The sequence below is a fragment of the Oncorhynchus kisutch genome, unplaced genomic scaffold, assembly GCF_002021735.2.
Source record: "Oncorhynchus kisutch isolate 150728-3 unplaced genomic scaffold, Okis_V2 Okis07a-Okis12b_hom, whole genome shotgun sequence".
In the NCBI taxonomy this organism is placed as follows: Eukaryota; Metazoa; Chordata; class Actinopteri; order Salmoniformes; family Salmonidae; genus Oncorhynchus; species Oncorhynchus kisutch.
In genome coordinates this window covers 1,171,739-1,199,728 of record NW_022261984.1, presented here as the reverse complement: position 1 = coordinate 1,199,728, position 27,990 = coordinate 1,171,739, and the positions used below count along the sequence as shown (strand labels likewise).

The following is a 27,990-nucleotide window of genomic DNA, read 5'->3' as shown; positions in this document are numbered from 1 at the left end:
AATGCACTGTAAATGAAGACAGTTCACTTAGTTTCCTTTATTTATTTTCGTCAGTTCAGGTCTACTTAACTTGGACACCAATGCAATAACAGCTGAGTCTGGTCTACTTAGTTCCTTGACTTTCATTGATCCAGAAAAAAACAGCGAGTGGTGTCTCTCGCTCCCACTTCCATCTCTGATCCTAATTGGATAGCAATGACCCTAGGGGATTGGAGTTGATGGCTATTTTAAGGTTCACTCTACTGATTCTGCCACACTAGACCAAAGTGTATGATGATGATACAGAAGTCAGAAGTTATTTTTTTAAATCTTTATTTAACTAGGTAAGTCCGTTAAGAAGAAATTCTTATTTACAATGACAGTGTTCAGGGGCAGAACGACAGATTTTTACGTTGTCAGCTTGGGGATTCGATCCAGCAACCTTTCGGTTACTTGCCCAACGGTCTAACCACTAGGCTACCCAAAAAACATAAGTTTAAACTTAAGTTAACCGGAATATTTTGATTGAAATCACAAAAATATTTGTTGCCCTTTGACCCTTCATCTACTTGTCTAGGTAGTGGTAATGAACTTGTAAAAATACAACCCAGTACAACAACAAAAAACGAGACATCTACAATGTTCTGGGTACATTTGACCCGCACTTTGACCTTTATAACTCTTGATCGATGTGTCCTAGAAACGAGCTGCTTCATGTTAAATAAAACGGAGTTGCTGACAATCTGACTTTTCCCTGAACTTTTATTCTCCGGACTAAAGATCCTGAAGCTTCTGCTCATCACATTCTGTGCATGTGTTTATTCTCTACTTTACTACAGTCCTTGCTCTGCTCTTAGAGAACAGGCTACTCTGGCGAATGGTGCTGTTTAATAAAGATGGATCAAAGCTGAATCAATGTCTGCAAGATCACATAATGAACCGACTATAATAGCATAGCATTACATTACTGTAAGACAAAAACACCAGTGCATTTTTCTCTCATGTGGCCAAAACTTAATAGGTCCACTAGGCAAACTTGTTAACACTATCTGCTCCACAATTCACACAATTTACATCATTCAATACAACACTGTAGGATAGTTTGAAACACTGTATAACTCAAGAAGATCAAACTGATTGAGATTAAATGGTTGGTATGCAGATACTGCATGGATGTTTCACCGGTAAAACTTGAAGAGTTATCATTCTTGATTGACAGTGAGAAATGTGAAGGGAAGGACACCTACATTGTTTTTAGAAGAAAAGGTCTGGGAAAAATCCCATTCACAGCCACATTTTGATATGCGAAACTGTACTTAATGTAATTTCCAAATTGGATCAGAACATCAATCGTGTATAGCCTTTTCTAACAAAATAGAAGGGTTAAGTAAAATATTGTTTATAATATTTTTGTTTCAGTTCAAGTTCTAGTTCAAGTGCAACATGTATCTAACAATTGAACCAAAGTCAATTACCTAGGTTGCATTTATTAGGGCACACTGTAGAAAAAGGTTGTAAAACACGCTTCAATGGAAAATGAAAACAAGTGGTTCTTATTGGACAAGTCCAGGTAGTCTCTCTCTGTGTCTGTGCATTTCTTCCATTTGGTGCCTAATAAATACGACCAACCCATTTTACAGGGCCACACTGTTCTCCACATTGTTGGGATTCAGGTAGGTATATGACAGGGGCAAAGAGACATTCCTGCCTTGGATTTCAAAATTGTATTTCTTCAGCACATTTTGAGTTTCGTGAATCAGTTCCAGAGGGGTCTTCTCGCTGAAGTGATCCTGATAGCCATTTCCAAGAGCGACCTAAGGAGGCAAGAGAGTTGATGGAATATGAAATAACATGGAAACTGTTGTTTCATGAACCACTGAGTATATTTTAATTACTAATGAAACGATTTGATTGGGATTGTCATGAAATGTTTTAAAGTCATAGAATATACTTTAATACAGTTTCTCTCATATACTCACATAGTCAGTGGACTGCCTGCTCAGAAGGTACACCGCTGCCATGCCATTAACGGTGGTGTTGATGTCAGGGAAGGTCTTCAGCATGGTGCTCTCAGTACACTGCCCCTTAGTGGTGGGAGGTGGTAGTTGCAGACTGATGGGGAAGTTGGGCATCCAGCCCCCAAAATCAAACTGGAATGACAATGGCAAAATAGATCAAACTACTTTGCTTTTCCAATATAATACATCAGAAACACGGCAAACTAAAATGATACAATTGGTTTCATCACCTGTCCATTGTTGACTGCAGCATGTTGGACAGACACTGTGAAGATCACCATGGTGAGAAACCTGACCAGCTCTGTCACTGAACTGAAAGACTGAGGGATTCCTGCATGGAGAAGGAACAGTAAACCACTTCATTCAGACACTGTATTGACATTTTGTTTTGGAATGTTAACCATGAAAGGGAAGTTGACCTAAAATCCAGAAATTCCCAAGTGATTCCATACATTGAAACTAATTTGGTGGAGTTTGCCCTCTCTCCCTCTCCCTCACTCTCCCCGTAGTGCCAAACGCAGACAGCTGCAAAAACTAGTCACACGATACATTATGTATCGTTGTACACTGCTTGCTTTGCTTCATTGTCAGTGAATGAGTCAATCAGAATTGACTTGTGAATTGTGGACAATCAGAATTGTGAATTGTGGACAAATGCTTTGTTTTATTGAAACATACAGCCGAATAAGCATTTTTTTTGTGGAATAGTAATTGTTATCTTCCTAGCATGTACTTTGCTCTCTTCTGATTGGTCAGATGTTTGTTAATTGTTGGAAGCATTTTTCCATGGACATTGTAGATACTTTCACCAGCTAGCACAAGGATGAAGGACTCATCTGGACAGCTGGTAAGAGCTAGCTACTATCTTTTTCTGAGAGATTTAGAGGATTACTGCAGTTTTTGTCACCTTTGCAAAAATGTTTAATCTCATTTGCCAACATTTTGCTACTTTCTTGGAACGTGTCTGAAACAGAATCTCTGAACAACAGTAGCCTTGAACCTCTAGCTAATGCTAAACTAGCTGGACCATTAGACAATGTTAATCAAGCTGGACCTTTGGACAATGCTATTGACTTTGTAGCCCCCGTCACTTCTCATGGGGGGCTACAAAAAATATCTATCTACCACCAGCTTTTCAGGGAGATGGCACTTGGGTTGTTTGCTTGCTGGTCTTGTCGCTTTGAAGTGGCTGTGCAGGCAACGTACAATCTGCCAGATATGGAGTTGGACCTGTAATAGCCTCAGTATTTCCCACACACCTAGCTGATTCAGCACTCCTATACTGGGACAGCCTTTCGCTAATGGTTCAGAAGACCTACTCTGTTGTCAAGACCAAACTCAAGGAAGCCCTTGGCCCCAAGCAATCTCTTTCAGACACATGTGAATGCTTGCCCTAGGAAGCCTGGTGAGAGCTTGGATGTGTACATTGCTGACATCACTCGTTGGTTCTGGAGGCCTTCCCAGACTATGACCACAAGGCACAGGAAGGGGTGAAGTTTCACCACTGCGGCCGGATTGGACCCAGCCTTGCAGGCGAAGATCCATGGAGCGGAGGACATCGGTGATGCTCAGCTCGTCGCAAGTTTCTTTGAAAGAACTTGTGCAGCTCTCCAACTACATGCTGCATACCCGCCAGTGGCACAGACCCCAGACTAGGTTGCTATGTTTCGTTCTAATGACACAGATGAGAAGCTCCTTCATGCTGACTCTCACTGTGAATATCCTGAAGAGTGAAGTACACCAGCTACAGGTGGAAAACCAGAACCTCACACAGTGTTTTGGCTTCTGGGCCGACAGGACCTCCACCCCATCCAATGATGCTGCCAGAAGAGCACTCGGCTTCTCACCAGACCATCAAACACAACATCTATCATGAGCCTACTACTCACCTGAATGCCGTGGCCCAGAGTGTCACCGTCTGTAATTTATTGCCTCTCCAGAGTACTGCCAAGGCCAACGTGATTGGAGCTCTGATGGTGGAAGCTGTCACTACTACTCTCTAGACTACCCACCAAGAGTTCACTACCCAGACTACAGGCACCAGTCTAATGCAAGGGACAGATGACACAACAACCCGAGTCCACCTCCAAGGATAGAGGGATATGTGAGCCCTCATTACAGGCTCATTGTACACTTCCAGTCCCCTGACAGACATTAGGCAGTCTAACGTGTCTGGTTCCACACAGCAGGGAAATGATCACTAGTTGTTTGTTAAGGAGCAAACTTCAGCCAGAGCTCCCTGTTGACACCCCACGATTCAAAAACGAAAGTGACAAGATGGCTTCCACAGAGGGTGTTTCAGCTAACATACTTGCCATCTTTGAGGGAATTGAAGTGTCTGCTCTTCTTGACACAGAATCGACCATTTCCATCATCAGTGAGGATTTCAGAACTTCACATCCAGCTCTGAAAAAGCGCCCCATGAAGACATCCTTTGCATTTGCTTGCTCTGTCAATGGACAATGTTTGAACAATGTTTGACATTCCCTGGACTTTGTCATTATGCATTTCCCCTAGGGAAAGAACATCTCAAGCATGAGTTTCAAGTTGTCAGAGGGGCCTATCATTCAGTGATACTAGGCTTGGTTTCCTGCAACAGCAACATGCCCTACTGGATATCCGTTGTGGAAGACATGCTGTACCACATCACCTTCCCTGGATGTTGCTGCACCCTCTATGAAGATAGATGACTTCTCTCCATGCTGCTGTGCTGTTTGTTGCTACTTGGATACCTGCCAAACTTTTCAGTTTTAATAACAGTTTAATCAAAATCTGCATTTAACACCGTATTGTTTTTTTCTTCACTCTACTCTCTTCATTCAACTTTTTCACCCTGGATGCTTTATCTGGACATGGTTCTACAGGACCTCCACCAGCCGAAAAAGCTAAGTAGTAACATCTAACTGCAGTCGCTGTACTCATAATATACAGGAGATCTATCGCCTTATGGTGAGGATGGCCGTGTTGCAAGCCCAGCTTCAGATGCAATCGTTAGGCTCTGACAAATTGAAAACCCTAGTCATTTGCGATGCAATTACCCGCAATATTAGACTTAAAAATCATCATCCAGCGATCATACACTGTTTACCAGGGAGCTAGGCTATAGCTGTAAAGGCTATTTGAAAGAGGGTGCTGTCTAAGTCTAAAACTGGTGAGCATAGAGAGTATGGGGATATTGTTATCCGCATTGGTACCAACGATGTTAGGATGAAACAGGATGAAACAATCAGAGGTCACCATGGAATCCTGACCTGTTCACCGGACCTGATGTTTTCGACTTTCTCTCTCTCTCTCTACTCACCTGCTGTCTTGACCTCTGAATGCTTATATTTACTCCTGAGGTGCTGACCTGTTGCACCCTCTACAATCACTATTATTTTACCCTGCTGGTCATCTTTGAACATCTTGAAGAACAATCTGGCCTTAAATGGTCATGTACTCTTACAATCACCCAGCACAGCCAGAAGAGGACTGGCCACCCCTCAGAGCCTGGTTCCTCTCTTGTTTTTTTCCTAGGTCACTGCATTTCTAGGGAATTTTTCCTAGCCACCATGCCTCTACATCTGCATTGCTTGCTGTTTGGGATTTTAGGCTGGGTTTCTGTATAGTGATGTGCTGATGTAAAAAGGGCTTTATAAATACATTTGATTGATTGAGACTAACTTGTCGTCCGCTCAAGTTCAGTCACTGAAATCGCTTCTCAAGAAGTACACAGATGTCTTCTGCAAGAGTTCAGAAGACCAAGGTCAAACAGGGCTAATAAAACATTGTGTCCGCACTGGCAATGCCATGCCTGTCAAACATCGTGCCTACCGTGTGATACCAGACCAAAGGCAGGAAGTATAGAACCAAGTTGTCAAACTCTTGAAGACAGTTGTAATCGGAGGAAGCTACATTCTTTAGGCTGCGCCAGTAGTTCTGACCCCAACAAGGACAGATCCTGGCGTTTCTGTTTGGATTACAGAAAGCTAAATATTGTGACCATCAAAAGATTCTAATCCACTGCAGCGAGTCAACGATGCCTTGGATGGGCTGTCTGGCTCTGACTGGTTCTCAACAGTGGATCTTCAGCATGGGTACTGGCACGTGGAGCAGGAGGATCGAGAAAAGACAGCATTCACAAGAGGAGGTGAGCTGTATGCCAATGAGACCAGTGACATTCAAGAGAGTAATGAGGTATGTACTGTGGGGCCTCCGATGAAAAACTTGTACTTGGATGATGTTCATCTACATCCGTTCCTTCGAGGAACACCTGCAGCACCTGAAAGAAATCCTCTCCCGATTCCAAGCCAGCGGCCTGAAGCTGAACCCTGCCAAGTGTCGTCTCACCCAAGACCAGGTACTATTCCTAGAGCACACCTAGTGTCCAAAGATGGAATTCAGCCAGAACCAAGTAACGTGCAAAATGTGAAGGACTGGCCTACTCACACATCCACAGAAGTGAGAGCCTTCCTGGGACTCTGGATATTACCATATAGTTTATCAAGAGCTTTGCACACCATGCTGTACTGCTAAATATGTTGACTGAAAATAATGTTCCATTCTAGAGGACTTAAGCATGCCAAGATACATTCTCCTACCTGAAACACTCCTTGTCAACGCCTCCCATAGTTGTCTTCCCAGACTTCACGCAGCCATTCTACCTTTACACAGGCGCATCCTGCTCTGCGGTGAGCGCTGTGCTTGCCCAAAAAGAGGAAAGGCGTGAGACTGCTGTTGCTTATGCTAACCATGTACAAGAAGCTTTTACATAATAAAAATATTCTAAGACCTAAAGTCATACTGTCCTGAATACAAAGTGTTATGTTTAGGGCAAATCCAATGCAACACAAACTGAGTACCACTCTTCATATTTTCAAGCATAGTGGTGGCTACATCATGATATGGGTATGCTTGTAATTGTTAAGGAAGGGGGAGTTTTTACAGAATGGACATAAGCACATGCAAAATCCTAGAAGAAAACCTGGTTCAGTCTGCTGTCCACCAGACACTGGGAGATGAATTTACCTTTCAGCAGGACAATAACCTAAAACACAAGGCCAAATCTACACTGAAGTTGCTTACCAAGAAGACTGAATGTTCCTAAGTGGCCGAGTGTTTTAATTTGCTATGGCAAGACCTGAAAAGGGTTGTCTAGCAATGATCAACAAAAAATGTGAGCTTTTATTTAACTAGGCAAGTCAGTTAAGAACAAATTCTTATTTACAATGACAGCCTAGGAACAGTGGGTTAACTGTCTTACTGAGGGGCAGAACAACAGATCTTACCTTGTCAGCTCAGAGATTCAATCTGGCAACCTTTCAGTTACTGGACCAATGCTCTAACCACTAGGCTACCTGCCGCCTGACGAGTTTGAAGAATTTGGAAAAGAATAATGGGCAAATATTGTACAATCTAGGTGTGCAAAGCCCTTACAGACTTACCCAGAAAGACTCACATCTGTAATTGTTGCCAAAGGTTATTCTAACATGTATTGACTCAGGGGTATGAATATGTATGTAAAGTAGATATTTCATTTTAAATACATTTGCACAAAAAAATGAAAGATTTTCACATTGTCATCATGGGGTATTGTGTTTAGATGGGTGAGAAAATAATCATATTTCATCCATTTTGATTTCAGGCTGTAGCACAACAAAAAGTGGAATAAGCCAGGTATGAATACTTTCTGAAGGCACTTTATGTGCTTGTGGTACTTTTCAAAGTACGTCAACCTCTGTGCCATGAAAGACCAGGGTCAGGTACCTGCTGGACCAATCTAACAAGACCCAAGTGATCCACTAAAAATGTTTAAGACCGTACACCTCACCTGTACCCCGACCTGGAACGAATGAGCCTGTGGAACACTTTCCTGCACCTCCTCGACCTCTGACCCTGACAGTCTTGTCAGGTGCCTTACCTCAGATCCTCAAGGCCCTGTGAGACATGGGAACACTACTTACCTGAGATGTCCCTGGATCCCCCTGTGCCTCACCAGGCCCCTTGTTAGGTCCCCTCTTGCCCACCTGACCCCTCAGTAGACCAGATGTCTACACCTCAACCAGCAGTACTGGAGAAAAGTTCGTCTGAGCACCCAGATTGCCGCCGAGTTAGTCTCTTAAGTGACAGGGGAGTCTATGTACTGAAGTGAGAAGTCTATAGATCTATGGACCTCCAGCAGTATTATTTTTTTCGAATGTAGAAATGGGGATGTTTCTCTAGGGGGCGGGGGGAAGAAATGTAAGATTATTGTATAAGAGTTTCTAAGCCACTGTTGTTAGTCCTACAGTGTGGTGAATTGGAATGGTAATTGATTATCTACCTTGCAACTACTTTGCGCTATTCTGATTGGTCAGATTTAGTTAATTGTTGGAAGAGAACAGGAAGAATGGCAGTTCATGAATGCTTGTAACAGTGTTCAGTTAAAGATTTAAAAAACCAAAGAGTAATCAGTCTCCATCCAGTTTGTATCCACAAAGAGAGTCATCCATCCACCATTGAAAGAACCATCAAATCCCATTAGTTTGTGTAACTATGTTTCCATCCACAGCTTTTATGTAAGTGACACCGTATAAAAAAAGTAATGACAGCTGTGATGGAAACAGGACGTTTCGGTACAATTACAATAAATCGACATTGTGGAATATTTTTGTGTCGGTCAAATTAATTCTGCAAAAAAATGGCAGTGGAAATATCTTTTGTGCAAATATTGATATAATAACCATCATATCCAAGAAAACTTGGAGTCACGCAATGATATGGTGTGTGGTCCACTACCACTTGGTTATTGTGGGAAGTTTATAGAGCTGCAACAGGCTTGGCCTCGCTTTCCATGGTTATGCTTCCAGGAACTGACACCGCCACTCATTTTTATCATACACATTTCAGCAACATGCTACAGATTAAATCAATTATGATGAACTTCCCAGGGTGGTGAAAGTGCACGGTGATGAGCTTGATGCTACTTTCCAAGAAATATCGAGGGGTTTATTCTGGTGACATGATGATAGATGCTTGACTACCGTTTGACAGATAAAAATCCATAATAATCTCATAATGGAGACTACCCCCATCCTCACTGTACCTGCCAGCTGTTGGCTAGAGCACACGTGCCAAGACCAGAGTAGGCACATTTGCTATTTAATGCAACAGTTTGTGACTCAACTATTGATATAGTTAAAAATGTGATGGAAACACATTGAACTTGAGATAAAAAAATTAAAAACTTTTGTGAAAAAGTACATTTTGTCATCATGCACTGATTTGTATCCGCAACAAGTCCATTTGGTGGAAACACCACTGGTGGGAAAATTAGAAAAAAGATTTTACAATATTCACATGAAAATCTGATGCCAATTGGTTTCAAACCTACAGTAGATACTGTATGGAATCACTTGGAATTTTCTGGATATTACGTTTCTGAATATTACGTATTATCAGAACCATTCATCAACAAATCAGATCTGTACATTTGTATTGCACTGATGTAGTCTTATGATTAAGAGTTGAGAAAGAGCTAGTGTGTCTTTTAAATGAGAAAAGTGTAACCTGTGCTGGTTTCTGCCAGGAACCCATGGAAGAAGATCTCCTCGATCCAGTTCTGCAGTTCAGTGTCCTTCTGGACGTCTGAGTCACAGGTGTAGTAGTGACCAATCACATTGTGAACAAACCTATACAAAACCACAGGACAACATCAGGTATTAGCAAAACACTATGACAAAACACAGGACTGTTCCACCAGTTAGGTGCCTTATGAGTAGGGTAACTTGGTGATTTTTATTTCACCTCATTTTAACATTGTCATAAAGAGCACATGTTAAACTTAATTTAAAAAAATATATCAGAGGTTAAATAAAAATAAAAATATTATAGTCAGTGCCTATTAAGTGACAAACAAAGTAACAGGGTTGACCGTAAGTTTTTTGACGATTTTTATCTTAAATCAGCCATAAATCTCATGGTGACAGGGAATGGAAGCTTGTTCTATGCAACAGGGAGGGGTAATTACATTTTTATTTAACTAGGCACAGACGGCAGCACAAAGGGCAAGAAGGTAGAGACAACAATGCATCACGCAAAGCAGCCACGACTGTCAGTAAGTGTCCATGATTGAGACTTTGAATGATGAGATGGAGATATAACTGTCCTGTTTGAGTGTTTGTTGCAGCATGTTGCGGTCGCTAGCTGCAGCGAACTGAAAAGACGTGCGACCCAGGAATGTTCAGCTTCATTTAAAAATAATAATAATTGTGATAACATTTGCAGCCTGTCTGTCTATGGGTAACTGGGTTGAAGTGTTATGCTTTTGACATCTAGTCAAATTGTTATGATTTGACTAGATGTTCAGTGTTTCTTTACGAAAAAAAAGAGTTAACAAAAAATTGGTTCACCATTTTAAAAAGAGTTCAGTTCACTTAACAGGATTGGTCTTAAAATTAGGAACAGTTTTTTTTTACTTAGTTAATCACTAATCATATGAAATATATAATAATCTTTAGAAATTACTTTATCAAAGCAACAAAATAACTAAAGCTTTAAAAGGATGAAAAGTTGTAGAAATGTTGAGGTTAAGTGGGTTAAAATCTTCCTAGAAGTCACAGAGGATGCACAGAGGGACATGTTAAAATGCAGATTTTTTTCACGTTAACAACACTTTATTAATATATAAAAATGTATTGAATTTTCCATGAGGTCTATTTAATATAGCTTTAATATAACAGGCTTAAAAAATATCAAAGGTACACCAAAGACACTCATTTCATGGAATGACCCAGCACCGATATTATGGGCTACATTGTCATAGTGCAAAAGAGCACAAATCTTTGCAAAAAAGACCGTAAGCCTCATTATAATCTGGCAGCATGATTTACTTTGGAGGAACGAGTAGACTGCAGTTTAGAAAAACTGAGCAAAAATGTAGCTGCATGAACTAGCCTCCTTATAATGCACAAATCTAATTGTGCTGTCAAATTGACAGATCTTGGATTTTTTTCACCACAAAACTCAAGAGACCTGTACACAAACTACCTGTGAACGATGTCCCACAACCTGAGTCCATCATCCCTGTAGAGGAAGTTGGGGATTGACTCCAGACCACGTGCTGTGATGTCCTCCGGCATACAGAGGGAGCTGTAGGTCAATGAGGCCACAGCTTTCTTCAGGAACTCAACCATCCCTGGACCTCCGACACTGGCATTCTTCAAGATGGGTTAAAGGGATAGTTCACCTTTTTTTAATCATGGCATAATCTATTTCACAGAGCAAAATATCCACCCTTGTTGAGTATTTATTTATTTTTTATTGCAAAAATGTGCTGTTTCCATCAAGCCTGTTGGGTAATTCAGCCTCCTGATGGTTGGATGGAAACATGGTTTATGTAACCAGTGAGAAAAACCTGTCACTTCTCTCCTTGTGTCATATAATTGGACATGCAGTTGGGTTCTAATGGCGATCAGTGTTTTAAATATCAAACAGGGTTATCAATGACAGAACTTGTTAATGACAGACGCCAGGGCAGCTCTGTGGTTTAAGCGACAAAGGCAGGTTGCCTGATATCACAAAAATGATGCTCACGCATAGATGGGGCAGATGACTGTGTGTTATGAGTCTGAACGGTCAGATAGCTAGCAACAATGACAAGAAGCTACCATGTGGGGAATCGCAGGTGGCTTGTTTCAGCTCGTTGCATTTTGTCCTTGATACCATGTCTTGTTTTCAGGTGTTTAAACTTATCACATCTATGCTAATATGGCTATGCTAATATGGATACAATTCTCTATCTAGCCAACAACTGTAACGATATATTTGAGAGACAAGTGCTTATTGTGGAAATGTATTTATGTTTTCAATAAACATTTGGAGACAAAATAGAGTTAAAGTTGTCAATAATCCTTTGGCATTGACAGTTGTTTTGCCCTCAAATTGCGCTGCATCGGTTTTGTTGCTTAACAACCCTCCCGTTTAGGGCTGAGAGGTTCACAGAGATGTATCACAACAACGCCTGACACTTCAGCCTGATGATCAATTTACTCTACCGCGGTATGTGTCGCTAGGCAACGCCTGACACTTCAGCCTGATGATCAATTTACTCTACCGCGGTATGTGTCGCTAGGCAACGCCTGACAGTTCAGCCTGATGATCAATTTACTCTACCGCGGTATGTGTCGCTAGGCAACGCCTGGCACTTCAGCCTGATGATCAATTTACTCTACCGCGGTATGTGTCGCTAGGCAACACCTGGCACTTCAGCCTGATGATCAATTTACTCTACCGCGGTATGTGTCGCTAGGCAACGCCTGACAGTTCAGCCTGATGATCAATTTACTCTACCGCGGTATGTGTCGCTAGGCAACGCCTGACAGTTCAGCCTGATGATCAATTTACTCTACCGCGGTATGTGTCGCTAGGCAACGCCTGACAGTTCAGCCTGATGATCAATTTACTCTACCGCGGTATGTGTCGCTAGTCTGATTTTCCACCTTTTTGGTTTGCTTCCTGTCTGTAAGTTTGATGTGGGTTTTTCTTTTGTTTGCCTCTTCTTGGGCAAATTTTGTCGGAGCTCATGGTGGGTGTCTTTTAGGTTCCAGTTGTTGTTGCTAGTCAACTTTCAGTGGACACCCCCATGAGTGTCTTTCAGAAGCCCTCCTAAAACCCCACCTGTTTTGTTTTGGTCGTTGGTCAGTGACTCTGTTAGTTCCCCCTTCTGTTTGAGTGACATTTTTGCTGGGGAACGTAACAAAAGTTCCGATTGTATAATCGTATAGTGTTTCGAAGGCCTTATTTTAGATGTACTTCACGTTGTTTAATCCGAACAGTTTTTTAATAAGTTAGCTGGTAATTTTGGAACGTCCAGAATAATCATTTTTGGAGAATGTAACAATGCTAGTGGAAATGGATTGTATCAGCGGTGCATCTATAAGCATGCAGAAAGCAGGGTGCTTATTTTTGAACACAGAGCTCTTATGCTTTTGAATCAGTTTCCACTAGCATTGTGACATTCCACGTGTATTAACGTATTATAGAACATTATAAGTATGGAATAGGCAGTACCTCTGTGAACAGCCCATTCTCTGATATGAGGGCCTGTCTAGCTAGAGTGTTGATCTGCAGAGTGTAGCGGAAGTGAGAGATCAGGAGCTATGGAGAAAGATGGAACGATGATACATGAAATTCACACCTAAAAATGCTATGTATTGTACTGAACTACAAACAACCTACTGCTTCTTTCAATTACAAAATATACATACAATGAATACATTTATTTCCAAATACTTCAGGTTCTCTTAATCATGTTAAAAGTATTGAGTTAATAGGAAAATGAAAACTCACACAACTGTAGTGTTATAACAGTTGAAAACATACTCAGTGTCTGTGTGCACAGCAGTAGGTATGTACCTTGTAGATGGGATGCACCATTGGTAGGTTACGCAGTGTCGACATGGCGAACACCTCAGCCAGCAGGTGAGTCCTCAGCAGGTGAAAGTTCAGCTCATGTTCTGCAAAGTCAGCGCTCCTCACAAAGATCTTGGCCAGGAGCCAGTCATACTCAGAGTCAGTAGGAAGGAAGATGGGGTTGTCTTCTCCAGGCTCCTGCTTCAGCTGTGAAAGGAAGCAGAACAATCATGGCTTGCTTCATTAATTGAGAATGTGTATATCATTACAATTTAAAGACATATGGATGTTTTAATAGTTGTTTTCTTAAAACGAGTGTTGCCTGTATGGTTCATGCAGACATAGGATATAACATGAATCATGAAACCCCCAAATCCTTAGTTTTAGGCTAACAGTATATGCTTTTGCTCATGCTTTTTGCTTTCTGGTTCGTTTATTAGTTCATTTCTGGGCAATATTTATGTCCATTTATGGGACTCCTTTTGGTTCAAGAGAACTCGCAGTGGCAAACATTCTGTTAAGATGATTTAGTTTGGGTTTCGGAAGTAAAGATCTCATTCTTATGTGAGATGTACCTGGATTGCGATGGGAATGAGCTTATCTTCTGGGGTCACATAGAGCAAGCAGAGAGGAGCAGCCAAGAAGTGCTGTTTCCCGTGGATCACGTTTGCTGTCACTCCATGTAGACGCTTGTAGTCAACCAGGAAGATGTTGCCTTTCTGTTTAGGTTAGGACATTAATGAGTTGGGGAGGCAGATGTTGCCAACAACACCACCATGCCAAAGGAAGTGTACTGACACAATGTACAACATATTGTACTGTACCACACACAATTTCTCGAGGAAGAAACCACTAGAGCAATAACAGAACGATGAATGACATACATTACTCCATTTTTACAAACCTGAATTTCTGCTTCAAGGTTTTTTCCGAAAAGGGAAGCCTTCACCATGTCTTCTGTGACGGGGAAGTTCTCTGGAAGCTTGGAGCAGCGATGGATCATCATGGGGTTGATGCCGTTCAGAAGCTGGTACCCAAAAAACGTGTCCTCCTTCCAGTTCTTTTCGACATATTCTAGAAAAAAACAAAATTATCATGTGTAAAATGAAACTTTGTGCAAAATAATAATGAGATGCTAATGATTCCAGTGAGCTATTTGAATGCTGCCTTTTTTAAAGACTGAGACCAACTTACCATAGACGTCAGTCTTGTGTCCATTGAAAACGTGACTGAGTTCATCTAGGCTCTTCCATTGTTTCTTGTTGGTGGAATGGGTTTCTAGTTTGAGTGACAACAATCTGCCAGGATAGAGGAGGAACTTGACTTCAACATGAGAAAGATGGTGCAGTTGATTAGAGAATGTTGCTAACAATGCCAGGATGTCCCCCAGGGCTCTGTGCTAGGTCCACTACTCTTCAATATCCTCCCCCTAGGGTGATCGACTCATTCACAGGCCACATATCCTTAATATTATGTGTCAATCGGCATTTGATTTGGTGAAAGTTCAGCTATTTGGTTATAATGTCTGCTAAATGGTTAATGGGCTTGTTATTTGATACGATTTCAGGCATGATTTGAGTGGCTAAAAACAAATTCATTTAGGAAAACCTTGCCTGAGGGTGTTATTACTGGCATCATTCCTATAATCCACGTTCCACCACAAACCTGATGGCCACATTCCCAACATCTCATAATATAACAATTACCTGAACTGGTGTAGGACAATCACATCTCATCTCACCGTAAAGGAAGTATTTGTAAAGGTGTGTTGGGGATATGCCAATAGAGATGAATAAATATCTCATTCATTTCCTGGTGCTGCCTCTTATGGTTCTCAACCTGGTTTCCATGTTCCCTTGGAGATACTTGGCCTATACTCAGGTGGTACTTGCGAAGACTCACAAGAGCATAGGCCTACAGGTAAAATGCACACGAGGGGGGATACTTCAGGGGTACACTGGGAAGAGCAAAATGTTACTGTTTTACAGTAAGCAAAACCATTTTGAAAACCAGTGCTCCAACTTACGCTTCGACTGCTGTGAACTTGAACTCCAAGTCCTTGGTGAAAGAGAAGCGGACCTCAGCAGGGAGATCAGAAGCGCTGTCAACTTTCATTATTTCGGGTAGACCCTCGGCATATATACTCCAACTGAAGGGAATAACATGGTAAATCAAGACGGGATACACAGCCTGTGGTTCACCATTACATACAAAATGGTAGCTTAGGTGACTTCACATGAATGTATCTGTGTTTAAGAGTTATTTGTTTCTTTGGAGTTTAGAGTTTATAGTTTAGAAAAAATGATGTGTCATTCCACAAATGCTACAACTATACACTACCGTTTTTTTAATTCATTGTGGACCACTCAAATTGAGTTGAGACACTAAACAATCATAGTCAAACATGGTACAGTAGAGGTGTGATCTATAATACATTACATCTGTACGCATAAACAAACATCTGTACATAAATGGACAATTAGGCACTTATAAAGAAGTCTCCTAGACTGTTAAAATAATATATTTGACTGGACAGCTGAGGAAACACATCCTCTCGACTGTTGTTGTGTAACCCACAGTGAAGCAAGACATGAGCATCTGTTTCAATGGAACCATTGTAAAAACAAAACAAGTGCATAGATGTTTAAGGGAGTGTTTGTGTATCGACCAGTCTCAACAGCGAGAGGGGTCACTCCACATAAAACATGTGCAAGAGAGCTTCGATATTGCTGGGATTAAACTGTACGTACATAGGGCTCAGTCCCAAACAAGGCTATTACGGTTCTTTTGTTTTTATTTTTTATATTTATGTTTCAATTCATTTTCAGGCTTGATTTTCTAGTTTAGATTCTGTTTTCATTTGATTAAAAACATTTATATTTCATTTTTATATTATTTTGGTTTTAGTTTTTGTGTAAGGGACAGAAAGTAGCCTGGGCGTGGGAGGCTAGAAGACATTTATGTGTTGTTGGACTATAGTTTGAGTGTTTTTGGGGGATTTCACTTCTTGCCACTGGGGGGCAGTTTTAAATAAGGTGATGGGTCAGGTCATAGTCTCGGTTATATTTAAATTATGAAGTCAATCTCAATGTGACTTGCCCATGTTAACAGCAATCCAATGCTTTTATTTAACCTTAGTAGTCAAAACCACATTTTATTGGACACATACACATATTTAGCAGATGTTATCGCGGGTGTAGTGAAATGCTTGTGTTCCTAGCTCCAACAGTAGAGTAGTATCTAACAATACACAACAATACACAAATCTAAAGTAAAAGAATGGAATTAAGAAATATATAAATATTAGGACGAGCAATGTGGGAGTTGATGAGTAAAGCAGTATGTCAACATTATTAAACTGACTACCGTAAGAAGAATAAAGTACCTTTACCTGACAGAAAGAGGGGAAAAAAACATCAAATGAACTAATAGCTAGTAAAAGTGGTGCACTAGCTGCCTATTTGAAACGTCGCCATTTTCCTGGCAGAACCCATCCGATTCAGAACTTTTAAAAGCCATTTAGATTTTTGCCCAAAGTTTAGTAGAAAAACAAACAACTGAACATAATTTGATGTTTTTTGTTTTAGTTTGTTTTAGAGGCAAAGATAATAGTTTCAGTATAGTTTTTCTAACTGATTTCTTAATCATTTTATGTCAGTTTAGGACATTTTTGTTTCAGTTTTAGTTTACTATAATAACTTTGGTCCCAGCAGTGTGTTTAAAACTTTTTACTTTCGTGTTTGTACCACTTTAGTTCATTGCTCTCTAAAAGTGCTGATTCAAAAGCATTTGGATGTTGTTTTGAATTGTTTCTGCATCTTAGGAGTTGAGTTTCAATATCTCAGAACCAGCCTCTCACCGGTACACCTTTTGCCGACTCTGCAGCTCCTTCTTTCTCTCTTCTATGGCCTCTGGCCAGGTCTCATTGAATATCAGTTTACCTTATCAACAAAATGCCATAAAGTGTGATTATTTTCAGGTTTTAGGGGGATTGATCAACATCTTAAACCATTTAAAGTATATCCACCATTATTCCATAAAATTGGCCCGTTTGACACATTTCATAATAAACTACAAATGACATTCAGCGAGCTGATGTATAACAGGCACAGCAGGTCTACTCAGAACTTAACCTAGACAATGATCTATATACCAACATACTGACCAGTGGCCTCTCTGAACATCAGCCGCTCATTGCCTGAGATCCAGTGGTAACAGGGAAAGTTGACTGTATCTCCCTCTGGTGTGGTCACCACTACTTTAGAGCAGAACCAGTCATCGTTGAGGAAGCAGAATGGGAGGTACGGCTCTGATTCCAGCACCACAAACTCCAGATGGCCCAGGGACGAAGGACAGAACACATCAAGCTCAATCACCTACAGAGAGATAGATGACATGTTAGACTGATCCCAGCAAACAAACAACTTTCTCTCAACGTTGACTAAGTTGAGCCTGTTTGTTTTGTTGTTTTTCAATTTATTTATTTTTTATTTCACATTTATTTAACCAGGTAGGTTAGTTGAGAACAATTTCTCATTTACAACTGCGACCTGGCCAAGATAAAGCAAAGCAGTGCGACAAAACGAACACAGAGTTATACATGGGATAAACAAACATACAGTCAATAACACAATAGAAAAATCTGTATACAGTGTGTGCAAATGAAGTAAGGAGGTAAGGCAATAAATAGGCCATAGTGGCAAAGTAATTAGAATTTAGCAATTAACACTGGAGTGATAGATGTGCAGATGAGGATGTGCAAGTAGAAATACTGGTGTGCAAAAGAGCAGAAAAACAAAAACAAATATGGGGATGAGGTAGGTAGTTGGCTGGATGGGCAATTTACCAATGGGCTGTGTACAGCTGCAGCGATCGGTAAGCTGCTCTGACAGCAGATGCTTAAAGTTAGTGAGGGAGATATAAGACTCCAACTTTAGTGCTTTTTGCAATTCGTTCCAGCAGAGAACTGGAAGGAAAGGCAGCCAAAGGAGGTGTTGGCTTTGGGGAGGACCAGTGAAATATTCCTGCTGGAGCGCGTGCTACAGGTGGGTGTTGCTATGGTGACCAGTGAGCTGAGATAAGGGGGAGCTTTACCTAGAAAATACTTATAGATAACCTGGAGCCAATGGGTTTGGCGGCGAATATGTAGCGAGGACCAGCCAACGAGAGCATACAGGTTGCAGTGGTGGGTAGTAGATGGGGCTTTGGTGACAAAAACGGATGGCACTGTGATAGACTGCATCCAGTTTGCTGAGTAGAGTGTTGGAGGCTATTTTGTAAATGACGTTGCTGAAGTCAAGGATCGGTAGGATAGTCAGTTTTACAAGGGTATGTTTGGCAGCATGAGTGAAGGAGGCTTTGTTGCGAAATAGGAAGCCGGTTCTAGATTTCATTTTGGATTGGAGATGCTTAATATGAGTCTGGATGGAGAGTTTACAGTCTAGCCAGACACCTAAGTATTTATAGTAGTCCACATATTCTAAGTCAGAACCGTCCAGAGTAGTGATGCTAGTCGGGAAGGCGGTTAGCGATCGGTTGAAGAGCATGCATTTAGTTTTACTAGTATTTAAGAGCAGTTGGAGGCCACAGAAGGGGTGTTGAATGGCATTGAAGCTCGTCTGGAGGTTTGTTACATTCCAGAATGTAGCTTTAATTTGGCATTTGGAGCAGTACAGAGGGTTTAATACTTTGTTCACTAGGTACAGACCACACCTTCAACATAGTTTTAAAGATGTTATTGTAAGGGAATGGGTAGTATGTGGAGGATGAGGGTTGCAGTAGGTATCTCAGAGGGGAGTGAGGCCTAAGAGGCTTTTATAAATAACCATCAACCAGTGGGCGCCGGGTATACAGAGATTTCCAGTTTACAGAGGAGTTTAGAGTGCAGTGACTTGTCCTATAAGGAGCATTGGTGGAAATCTGATGGCCGAATGGTAAAGAATATCTAGTGGCTTGAGAACACCCTTACCTAACAATCTATAAATGATGTCTCCGTAATCTAGCATGGGTAGGATGGTCATCGGAATCAGGGTTAGTTTGGCAGCTGGGGTTAAAGAAGAGATTACGATAGAGGAAACCGAGTAGATTAACCTTAGCCTGCAGCTTGGATATGTGCTGAGAGAAGGACAGTGTACTGTCTAACCATACTCCCAAGTACTTGGATGAGGTGACTACCTCAAGCTCTAAACCCTCAGAGTTGGTAATCAATGACACATCCATAACCTGAGCGGAAACCAGATTGCATACCAGAGAGAATACTACAAGTGTTTCCAACACTTTTTATAACAGTTAGGATCAGCATGAGCTCCCAATTTAAATAAAGGAAGCACTGTGGCTGCCTTCCAAGTGTCTATGACAAATCCGGACAAGTCATTTAACTGAGCAGCCATGAAACAGTGATCACTAAGGTTATTACAGAAAACACCAGTATGATACTGTGATGGACATTTTTATAATGTAAAGAGACAGCCTTGAAAATGTTCATCTCGTCTTAGTGTCATAAACAATCCTTGGTTCCTGCCTGTGCTTGGTAAAGATATGAGGTGGGGCGACTTGACCCCCTCCTTAGGACCATCTGGCAGAACGCCCAGAATATGTTCTTTCAGTTAAGATAGGAGACTGTGCCAGATACATGCCAGAACCAACTCTATCAACTATATAACATGTCTGTAACCAGAATATAAGGGATAACGGGACTGCCCCAGAAGAGAGAGCTCCTAATCGACCATTGTACTTGGTGCATTGAGTTGGTTGGAACCTCTCCAGTGTGCTGGTAATGAAGGATTATTCATTTAATATTGACTTCGAGTGTCCCTGAGTAGAATTTCCACTGCAATGCCGATCAGGATTATTTGTGAGGATAACATCAAGGAGAGGAGCCTTTTCTGGGTGTTTGGGGTTAGTAATGATCTGAGAGAGATTTAAGGAGTCCCAATGTTTTAAGACTTGGGCCGGTGGTTTAATCATGTCCCCATTTAGGTCACCTATCAGGACAAATTCATACTTACTGTAAGGGCCCAGGAGAGAGCTTAGGGCAAGTAGGATACAGGCCGGTGCTGATGGTGGACAATAACAACCAGCAACAATCAACAAAGAGCTATTTGAAAGCTTAATGCTGAAAACCAGCAAAACCAATTGTAAGACAATTGTAAAACCGAGCACTGAAGGTGATCTTTGGTAAATATTGCCACTCCACCACCACTGGAAGATCTGTCTTGCAGAAAAAGGTTATATCCAGAAAGGTTATCAGTGTTCAGAACAGTCTTTCTTAAACATGTCTCAGTAATGCACATTTCCCGATATCATCCGCAGTAATAAAATCAGGGCATGGCAGAGGACAGGGAGAGCAGTGTTGATTTTTTATGACATTGAATGTGCATCAGATGTCAACAAGATCATATTGTACAGCAATTTGATCAGCTAACATGAATACAAAGCCAGCTAGAGAGGGTTAGAATAGGATGGGAGGCCCAGAGTTGTGAGTGTTGGAACAAACATTTTCTGTCCCATGGTTGGGTAAACGAGCTGGAGAACGAGTGCTCTTGGTGTAGGGGCGAGGTTGTCCATAGGGCGCTGAAGAGCAGGTGCTCTTAGTGGAGGTACGTGGTTGACTGCAGGTGCTGGAGGAGCGGGTTTCCCCTGAAGTTGGAGGCATGGTGATTCCATTGTGGAGGAGTGATGGGATAAGGTGGGGATCGGAACTTTGTGTTTGGGAAAGGAGTCCTGTTCGGGGCATCTGGCTTGTGCAGTGCACATCCCAAAAAGTCAGGACTCACATATAGTGGTTCAGGAACAGAGGGTATAGGGGGCTCGGGGGAGATCTTGTGGGTAGGATCGGATTTAGCTGTGGTAAATCCTGGGGTCCAGCTGCTTAGGAGTTCAACTATGTGGTCAGGCAGCTCTTGGCGAGAAGCAGTGATCAGCAGAAACCTGTTGTATTCGGCGCATGTGACAACAAAAAATGTATGTGATGTGATTTATGAATGATGGAGGCCACTGTCTTCCTGGGGACCTCCAATGCTGCAGAAATGTTTTGGTACCCTTTCCCAGATCTGCGCCTCAATACATTCCTGCCTCGGAGCTCTACGGACAATTCCTTCGACCTCATGGCTTGGTTTTTGCACTGACATGCACAGTCAACTGTGGGACTCTACATAGACAGGTGTGTGCCTTTCCAAATCATGTCCAATCAATTGAATTTACCAAAAGGTGGACTCCATTCAAGTTGTAGAAACATCTCAAGGATGATCAATGGAAACAGGATGCACTTGAGCTCAATTTTGAGTATCATAGAAAAGGGTCTGAATAGTTATGTAATTAAGGAATGTGTTTTATGGTTTTTTTATACATTTGTAAAAATGTCCAAACCTGTTTTCACTTTGACATTATGGGGTATTGTGTGTAGATTGCTGTGAATTTAAAAAATGTAATCCATTTTAGAATAAGGCTGTAATCTGACAAAATGTGGAAAAATCTAACTGGTCTGAATACTTTCCGATGGCACTGTAAATGGAAAAGCACGTTTTAAAATTCCAAACAATTGATTGGAACAGACGACTCTCGGTTTTGGGGGACAGTCCTACTCCACATATACTTCCACACACAGATGGATTGTAGTAATCGGTGGGGCAAACCCAAAGAAAATTTGGGGGATGCATGCCAGCAAAGCCACTACACAACACAACACTAAACAATACATTCATTGCACTATAACGGTGACGAACAGTGCCCACAAACTTTTAGGGCCTACATAAAGCTGTCCCAGGAGCAGAATCCCCACACCTTGCCACTGCTACACCTGGCTATCAACAGAGCCTTGTCTGGCAGTGAATCAGTTAATTCAGCATCATTTGCTGCCTTTAAAAAACAGCTGATATGGCTGACTAGAAACCACTAATGTGGTTTCTACTGACAATTGAGGTGTGCAAACTATGGCATAAGGGGACAACAAGCAAATAAGAGGCAATCAGATCATTTCGATTAAGACAATGAGTGAGCTAGGATGGATCTAGTCAATAACTTATTGTTGAGCACTTTTGAAATATACAGCGACAGAATTCAGAACATGGACCATTCTTACAGTGTTCTCCCTGTACACCAAGTCAGAACAGTAAGATAAATAAAGGGCGCATATAAGCATACAATGAAAGCTTTTACAATATTTGATGAATACATTTCTCTGAAACAGATTAGCAGCTAATGTGCACCACCAAGTCAGAACAGTAGGTGAAATTAAGAGGGCAAAAGAGACCAAATTATTAGGGTGAGTCACATGGGCTTCTAACAGCTTACTACACAACATACACTTAGTATTACTTTCTTAGCTACAGTATACATCTCTCTCTGGCATATTACATCATGTATGGAGCAGCATACAATACGTTTTTTGGACTCTTGTTGTGCTGTGCTCATTTGAACAGGAAGGTTGCGCGGCGGTCCTTCGTGGGCAAATTTTGTCATCAAAGTTGTCAAAGTCTGGCATTCTCTGGATTTACTGTGCTTTCAAGACAACTGGGAACTTGGGAAAAAAAACAAGGTTGAATCATGATGACCTTAGTGATCTTCAGGTCGTACCTCTAGAAAGAGGCCCGAGCTCCCGACTTGGATTACCATTCAAAATGTATTTTTCCAGTCGGAGCTAGTTCCCAGTTGTCTTGAACGCAATGAAGTCAGATTTCCCAGTTCTGAGTTGAAAGTTGTTTTGAGCACGACAGAAATCATGCTGGATTGACAGCATTGCCAATGTTGAATGTTTATCATTTTAAGCTTGGAAAAGAAAACCATAAACCGAGAATTGGGACCACACACCAACTCCACCGAATAGCAGGCTAGCGACTGCTTTGTAATGCTTGCAGTTAGCCACTGATTCCTTACAAACCACACATTGTTGAATTTGCGATTTCCAACTTGATGTGTAATGTTTATGGCCGATGAGCACCGATGCGTTTTGACATTGGCGAGAAGAATGCTAGGGAGTGGTGCACGATGTGCCTGTCTCCGGAGTCTGACCAGAAGACCGCCTCGTTTCCCTCTTTTTCGGAGTCGTTTTTTTGGGTCGCTGCATGGGATCCATTCCGTAGTCCTGTTTGTAAGGCAGAACACAGGATCCGCGTCGCGAAAAACATATTCTTGGTCGTGCTGATGGTGTGTTGACGCTGTTCTTATATTCAGTAGTTCTTCTCGAATGTATGTAATGAAACCTAAGATGACCTGGGGTACCAATGGAAGAAATAACACGTAAAAAAAACAAAAAACTGCATAGTTTCCTAGGAACGCGAAGCGAGGCGGCCATCTCTGTCGGCGCCGGAAGTCGATAATTTCTCTTCATTATTTCTCTTCATATGACAAGGATTAAAAAGGATTTGGCAGTAGATTGTCGACTTGATTCATGACTGCTAGCTAAGATTTTGAAAGTATGATGGTGACATGATTAGCTACTGTAGATAATGTGATTTCACGTAATTTTATCTGTGGCCAAAGACTTTGAGCCTTCTTGGATAGGCACTTCTAATGTAACTCTATGGCAGCACTCAATAGGCTTGAATTTTCGAGCTCTACCCTTAGATTTAGTGTGTCCCCATGAATGACAGAACACTGAGCCACTCACAGCGCAACTAGAGAACATAACCAACCCCTATGCTCTGTATTTTCCGCTGGCTGCCCCAACACCACAGAAAGCACTGAGCTAGGCTGAAACACCTGCGTTTTGGAGCTGCCTTAATCAAGAAAGCAAAAAATAGGACATTTAAGTATGGAGGCTTTATTACCTCAATAATTGTTTATTTAATTTTGCATTGTTTTTGCTAACTACACTGCTCAAAAAAATAAAGGGAACACTTAAACAACACAATGTAACTCCAAGTCAATCACACTTCTGTGAAATCAAACTGTCCACTTAGGAAGCAACACTGATTGACAATAAATTTCACATGCTGTTGTGCAATGGAATAGACAACAGGTGGAAATTATAGGCAATTAGCAAGACACCCCCAATAAAGGAGTGATTCTGCAGGTGGTGACCACGGACCACTTCTCAGTTCCTATGCTTCCTGGCTGATGTTTTGGTCACTTTTGAATGCTGGCGGTGCTTTCACTCTAGTGGTAGCATGAGACAGAGTCTACAACCCTCAGAAGTGGCTCAGGTAGTGCAGCTCATCCAGGATGGCACATCAATCCGAGCTGTGGCAAGAAGGTTTGCTGTGTCTGCCAGCAAACCTAGGAGACGTGGAGGAGGCCGTATGAGGGCAACAACCCAGCAGCAGGACCGCTACCTCCACCTTTGTGCAAGGAGGAGCAGGAGGAGCACTGCCAGAGCCCTCTCCAGCAGGCCAAAAATGTGCACGTGTCTGCTCAAACGGTCAGAAACAGACTCTATGAGGGTGGTATGAGGGCCCGACGTCCACGGGACGTACAGGACGTTTGGCATTTGCCAGAGAACACCAAGATTGGCAAATTCGCCACTGGCGCCCTGTGCTCTTCACAGATGAAAGCAGGTTCACACTGAGCACATGTGACAGACATGACAGAGTCTGGAGACGCCGTGGAGAACGTTCTGCTGCCTGCAACATCCTCCAGCATGACCGGTTTGGCGGTGGGTCAGTCATGGTGTGGGGTGGCATTTCTTTGGGGGGCCGCACAGCCCTCCATGTGCTCACCAGAGGTATCCTGACTGCCATTAGGTACCGAGATGAGATCCTCAGACATCTTGTGAGACCATATGCTGGTGCGGTTGGCCCTGGGTTCCTCCTAATGCAAGACAATGCTAGACCTCATGTGGCTGGAGTGTGTCAGCAGTTCCTGCAAGAGGAAGGCATTGATGCTATGGACTGGCCCGCCCGTTCCCCAGACCTGAATCCAATTGAGCACATCTGGGACATCATGTCTCGCTCCATCCACTAACGCCACGGTGCACCACAGACTGTCCAGGAGTTGGCGGATGCTTTAGTCCAGGTCTGGGAGGAGATCCCTCAGGAGACCATCCGCCACCTCATCAGGAGCATGCCCAGGCATTGTAGGGAGGTCATACAGGCACGTGGAGGCCACACACCCTACTGAGCCTCATTTTGACTTGTTTTAAGGACATTACATCAAAGTTGGATCAGCCTGTAGTGTGGTTTTCCACATAATTTTGAGTGTGACTCCAATTCCAGACCTCCATGGGTTGATAAATTTGATTTCCATTGATCATTTTTGTGGGATTTTGTTGTCAGCACATTCAACTATGTAAAGAAAAAGTATTTAATAAGAATATTTCATTCATTCAGATCTAGGATGTGTTATTTAGTGTTCCCTTATTTTTTTGAGCAGTGTATTATGACACGTACTAATGCCAAAATAACATACAAAACAGGAACCCCCCCCCCCCCTTGAAATAAAGCTAGAATGTATTTAATTGGGGCTCAAAACATGCCCAGGGGGCTCAAAACATGCCCTGGATGTTGATTCTCAACTGGGTATAATACAACTTTTTGGAGAACTTGGCTGACAGTTTTTGGGATGTACTCTCTCCCCTTGTTCCAACCAGTTTAAACCCCCCTAGTGTCTATGTCTGCGCCCCTGCAGAAATCGAATTAGCATAAACAAAAATCCCCATCAAAATCCATCAGTTTAAGATAGAGGTCATATTTTGCATGGGCTGCGTCTCAATCCATCGCATCCACCGATGTTCAGCATCTAGGGTGAAAGGTGACAGAGCCTGAGCTGTGTTTGTCAGACCATGAGACACACCAAAATCTGTCTTCTCACAAAAACACCTGTAGCTTCCGAACAGTTTGGCCTGCAAACTATTCTGACCCCTCTATGGAAATATGAGACTATCACAAACATGTGTTTTGCTCTAGGAAGCCTGCAAGCTTCACAAGACTAGATTAAAGGTAGTGGGGAACCAGTTACAAAAAATGAATGGAAGTATAGATGAAGATAGTTTAGTGCCTAAAATAAGGGGTTAAATACATGTGAAAATCATATATATAAACAGTTTCCTGATATTTCTTATATCTCTCAGATATAGGACAGATACTTCAGAGCAAACTTCCTTTAGATAAGCTGTTCATCTATGTATGAAGTTTTCTATGGGCTAAGAGCAGTAAGGCCAAACATTTCATCAAATATTTTTGGGTGTATAAAAGGGGTCCTACAATTGTAATAGCTAAATTATCCTGGGTATGATCATCTTAAACAATTCCACATGTTAGCTTAGTATATGCTAGTCATAAGAATGAAAATGATGTGAATGGATTTAGATTTTGTCACCCAAATGGACAGATGGTCAAAGGAAGGAAAGTTGTGGCAATGGGTTACTCACAGCCCCTCGGCGGTGGCCCCCAATGAATCTACTTTTGGGGAGGCAGATACGATGGCTTGAATCCATTGTGCCACGGAGATGTATATAGATACTGTTCGTTGTGCCGGCGTGCAGCATTTCTCCAGTGAACACCTCTGCTTTGTAAATAACACTTTTGTCTCTACTACAAAGCAAGTTCAGAAGACAGAAATATGATAAATATATGATACATAAATATTTCATTTATACTGATGACCAATCCCTTTTGTTTAGCTATTGTGTCAGAATGAGGCCACAGGATGATCCAAAGGGAATGTTACCTTACCTACAACAACAGCACGGGAACATTGTTAATGTGGAAGGCAACCCGTCTGCCTAGGGAGACAATTACAGCAGGGTTATTCAAATCGTACACTACAAGGACCAGACTGCTACTGGTTTTCTGTTATATCTGATGATGGATTGCACCCACCTGGTGTCACAGTTCTAAATCAGTTCCTGATTAGAGGGGAAGAATGAAAAGCAGTGGAACTGGCTTCGAGGTCCAGATTTGAATTTGAGGGCCATTGGCTGCATTTACACAGGCAGCCAAATTCTTATCGTTCAACCAATTATTAGCAAAAAAGCTGATCTAATTAGTCAAAAGACCATTTAGTGATAAAAAATATAGAGTAGAAAAATAATAATTCTGAAGCTACATGGATGACACTCAGAGCCACAAATAGTAACTACAAGTATGAAAATGAGTCAACACTTATTGCACACTATATTCAACATTCAACAGAAAAGTCCAAAGAAAAAGGAACATGGGATCAATCTAGTACATGACAAATAAAGAACGTTATAAATATATCTAGCTCAGATTTCAGCTTTCTTACCCCGATATGATGCAGTGAATTAGCCGTGAGAAATCAGAGTTCCACTGTACTCAGCACCTCAGACATCACGGCTCTTTTATATGGTTTATAGACGTCTTGTTTGTTCAATCATTCATTAACAGAGAAGAAATGAGGAAACAAAAAATAATTTACTTATGATTCGTTATAGTTTAGTCTTTCAGCAGACATTGTGTTCGTTACAGCTTACATACATTCAAAGTTAGCTCATATCCTGGTTAAGGTCTTATCAGACTTTTAAGGCCTTTAAAATCAAATCTAAATGTATTTGTCACATGCTTTGTAAACAACAGGTGTAGACAAACAGTGAAATTCTTACTTGCAGCCCTTCCCAACAATGCAGAGAGAATAATAATAACATGAGGAATAAATACACAATGAGTAGTGATAACTTGGCTATATACACGGGGTCCCAGTACCGACTCACTGTGCAGGGGTACAAGGT

At 41.7% G+C, this 27,990-nt stretch overlaps 1 protein-coding gene across 1 annotated transcript; it reads right to left on the bottom strand.

Annotated features, from left to right (window-relative positions):
• Nucleotides 1-17: 17 nt before the first annotated feature.
• On the bottom strand, nucleotides 18-27,595 carry LOC109877031 (hydroperoxide isomerase ALOXE3-like). Its single transcript, XM_031815033.1, has 16 exons — nucleotides 27,528-27,595; nucleotides 26,975-27,024; nucleotides 26,671-26,833; nucleotides 17,533-17,743; nucleotides 17,227-17,308; nucleotides 15,394-15,516; nucleotides 14,562-14,665; nucleotides 14,272-14,441; nucleotides 13,943-14,086; nucleotides 13,371-13,574; nucleotides 13,026-13,112; nucleotides 11,004-11,173; nucleotides 9,525-9,646; nucleotides 2,228-2,328; nucleotides 1,959-2,129; nucleotides 18-1,793 (listed from the first exon to the last, which is right to left on the bottom strand). Exons 2-16 carry the CDS (start codon nucleotides 26,995-26,997, stop codon nucleotides 1,614-1,616), a joined length of 2,055 nt encoding a protein of 684 aa, XP_031670893.1. The 5' UTR covers nucleotides 26,998-27,024; nucleotides 27,528-27,595; the 3' UTR covers nucleotides 18-1,613.
• Between the last annotated feature and the right edge of the window lie 395 nt (nucleotides 27,596-27,990).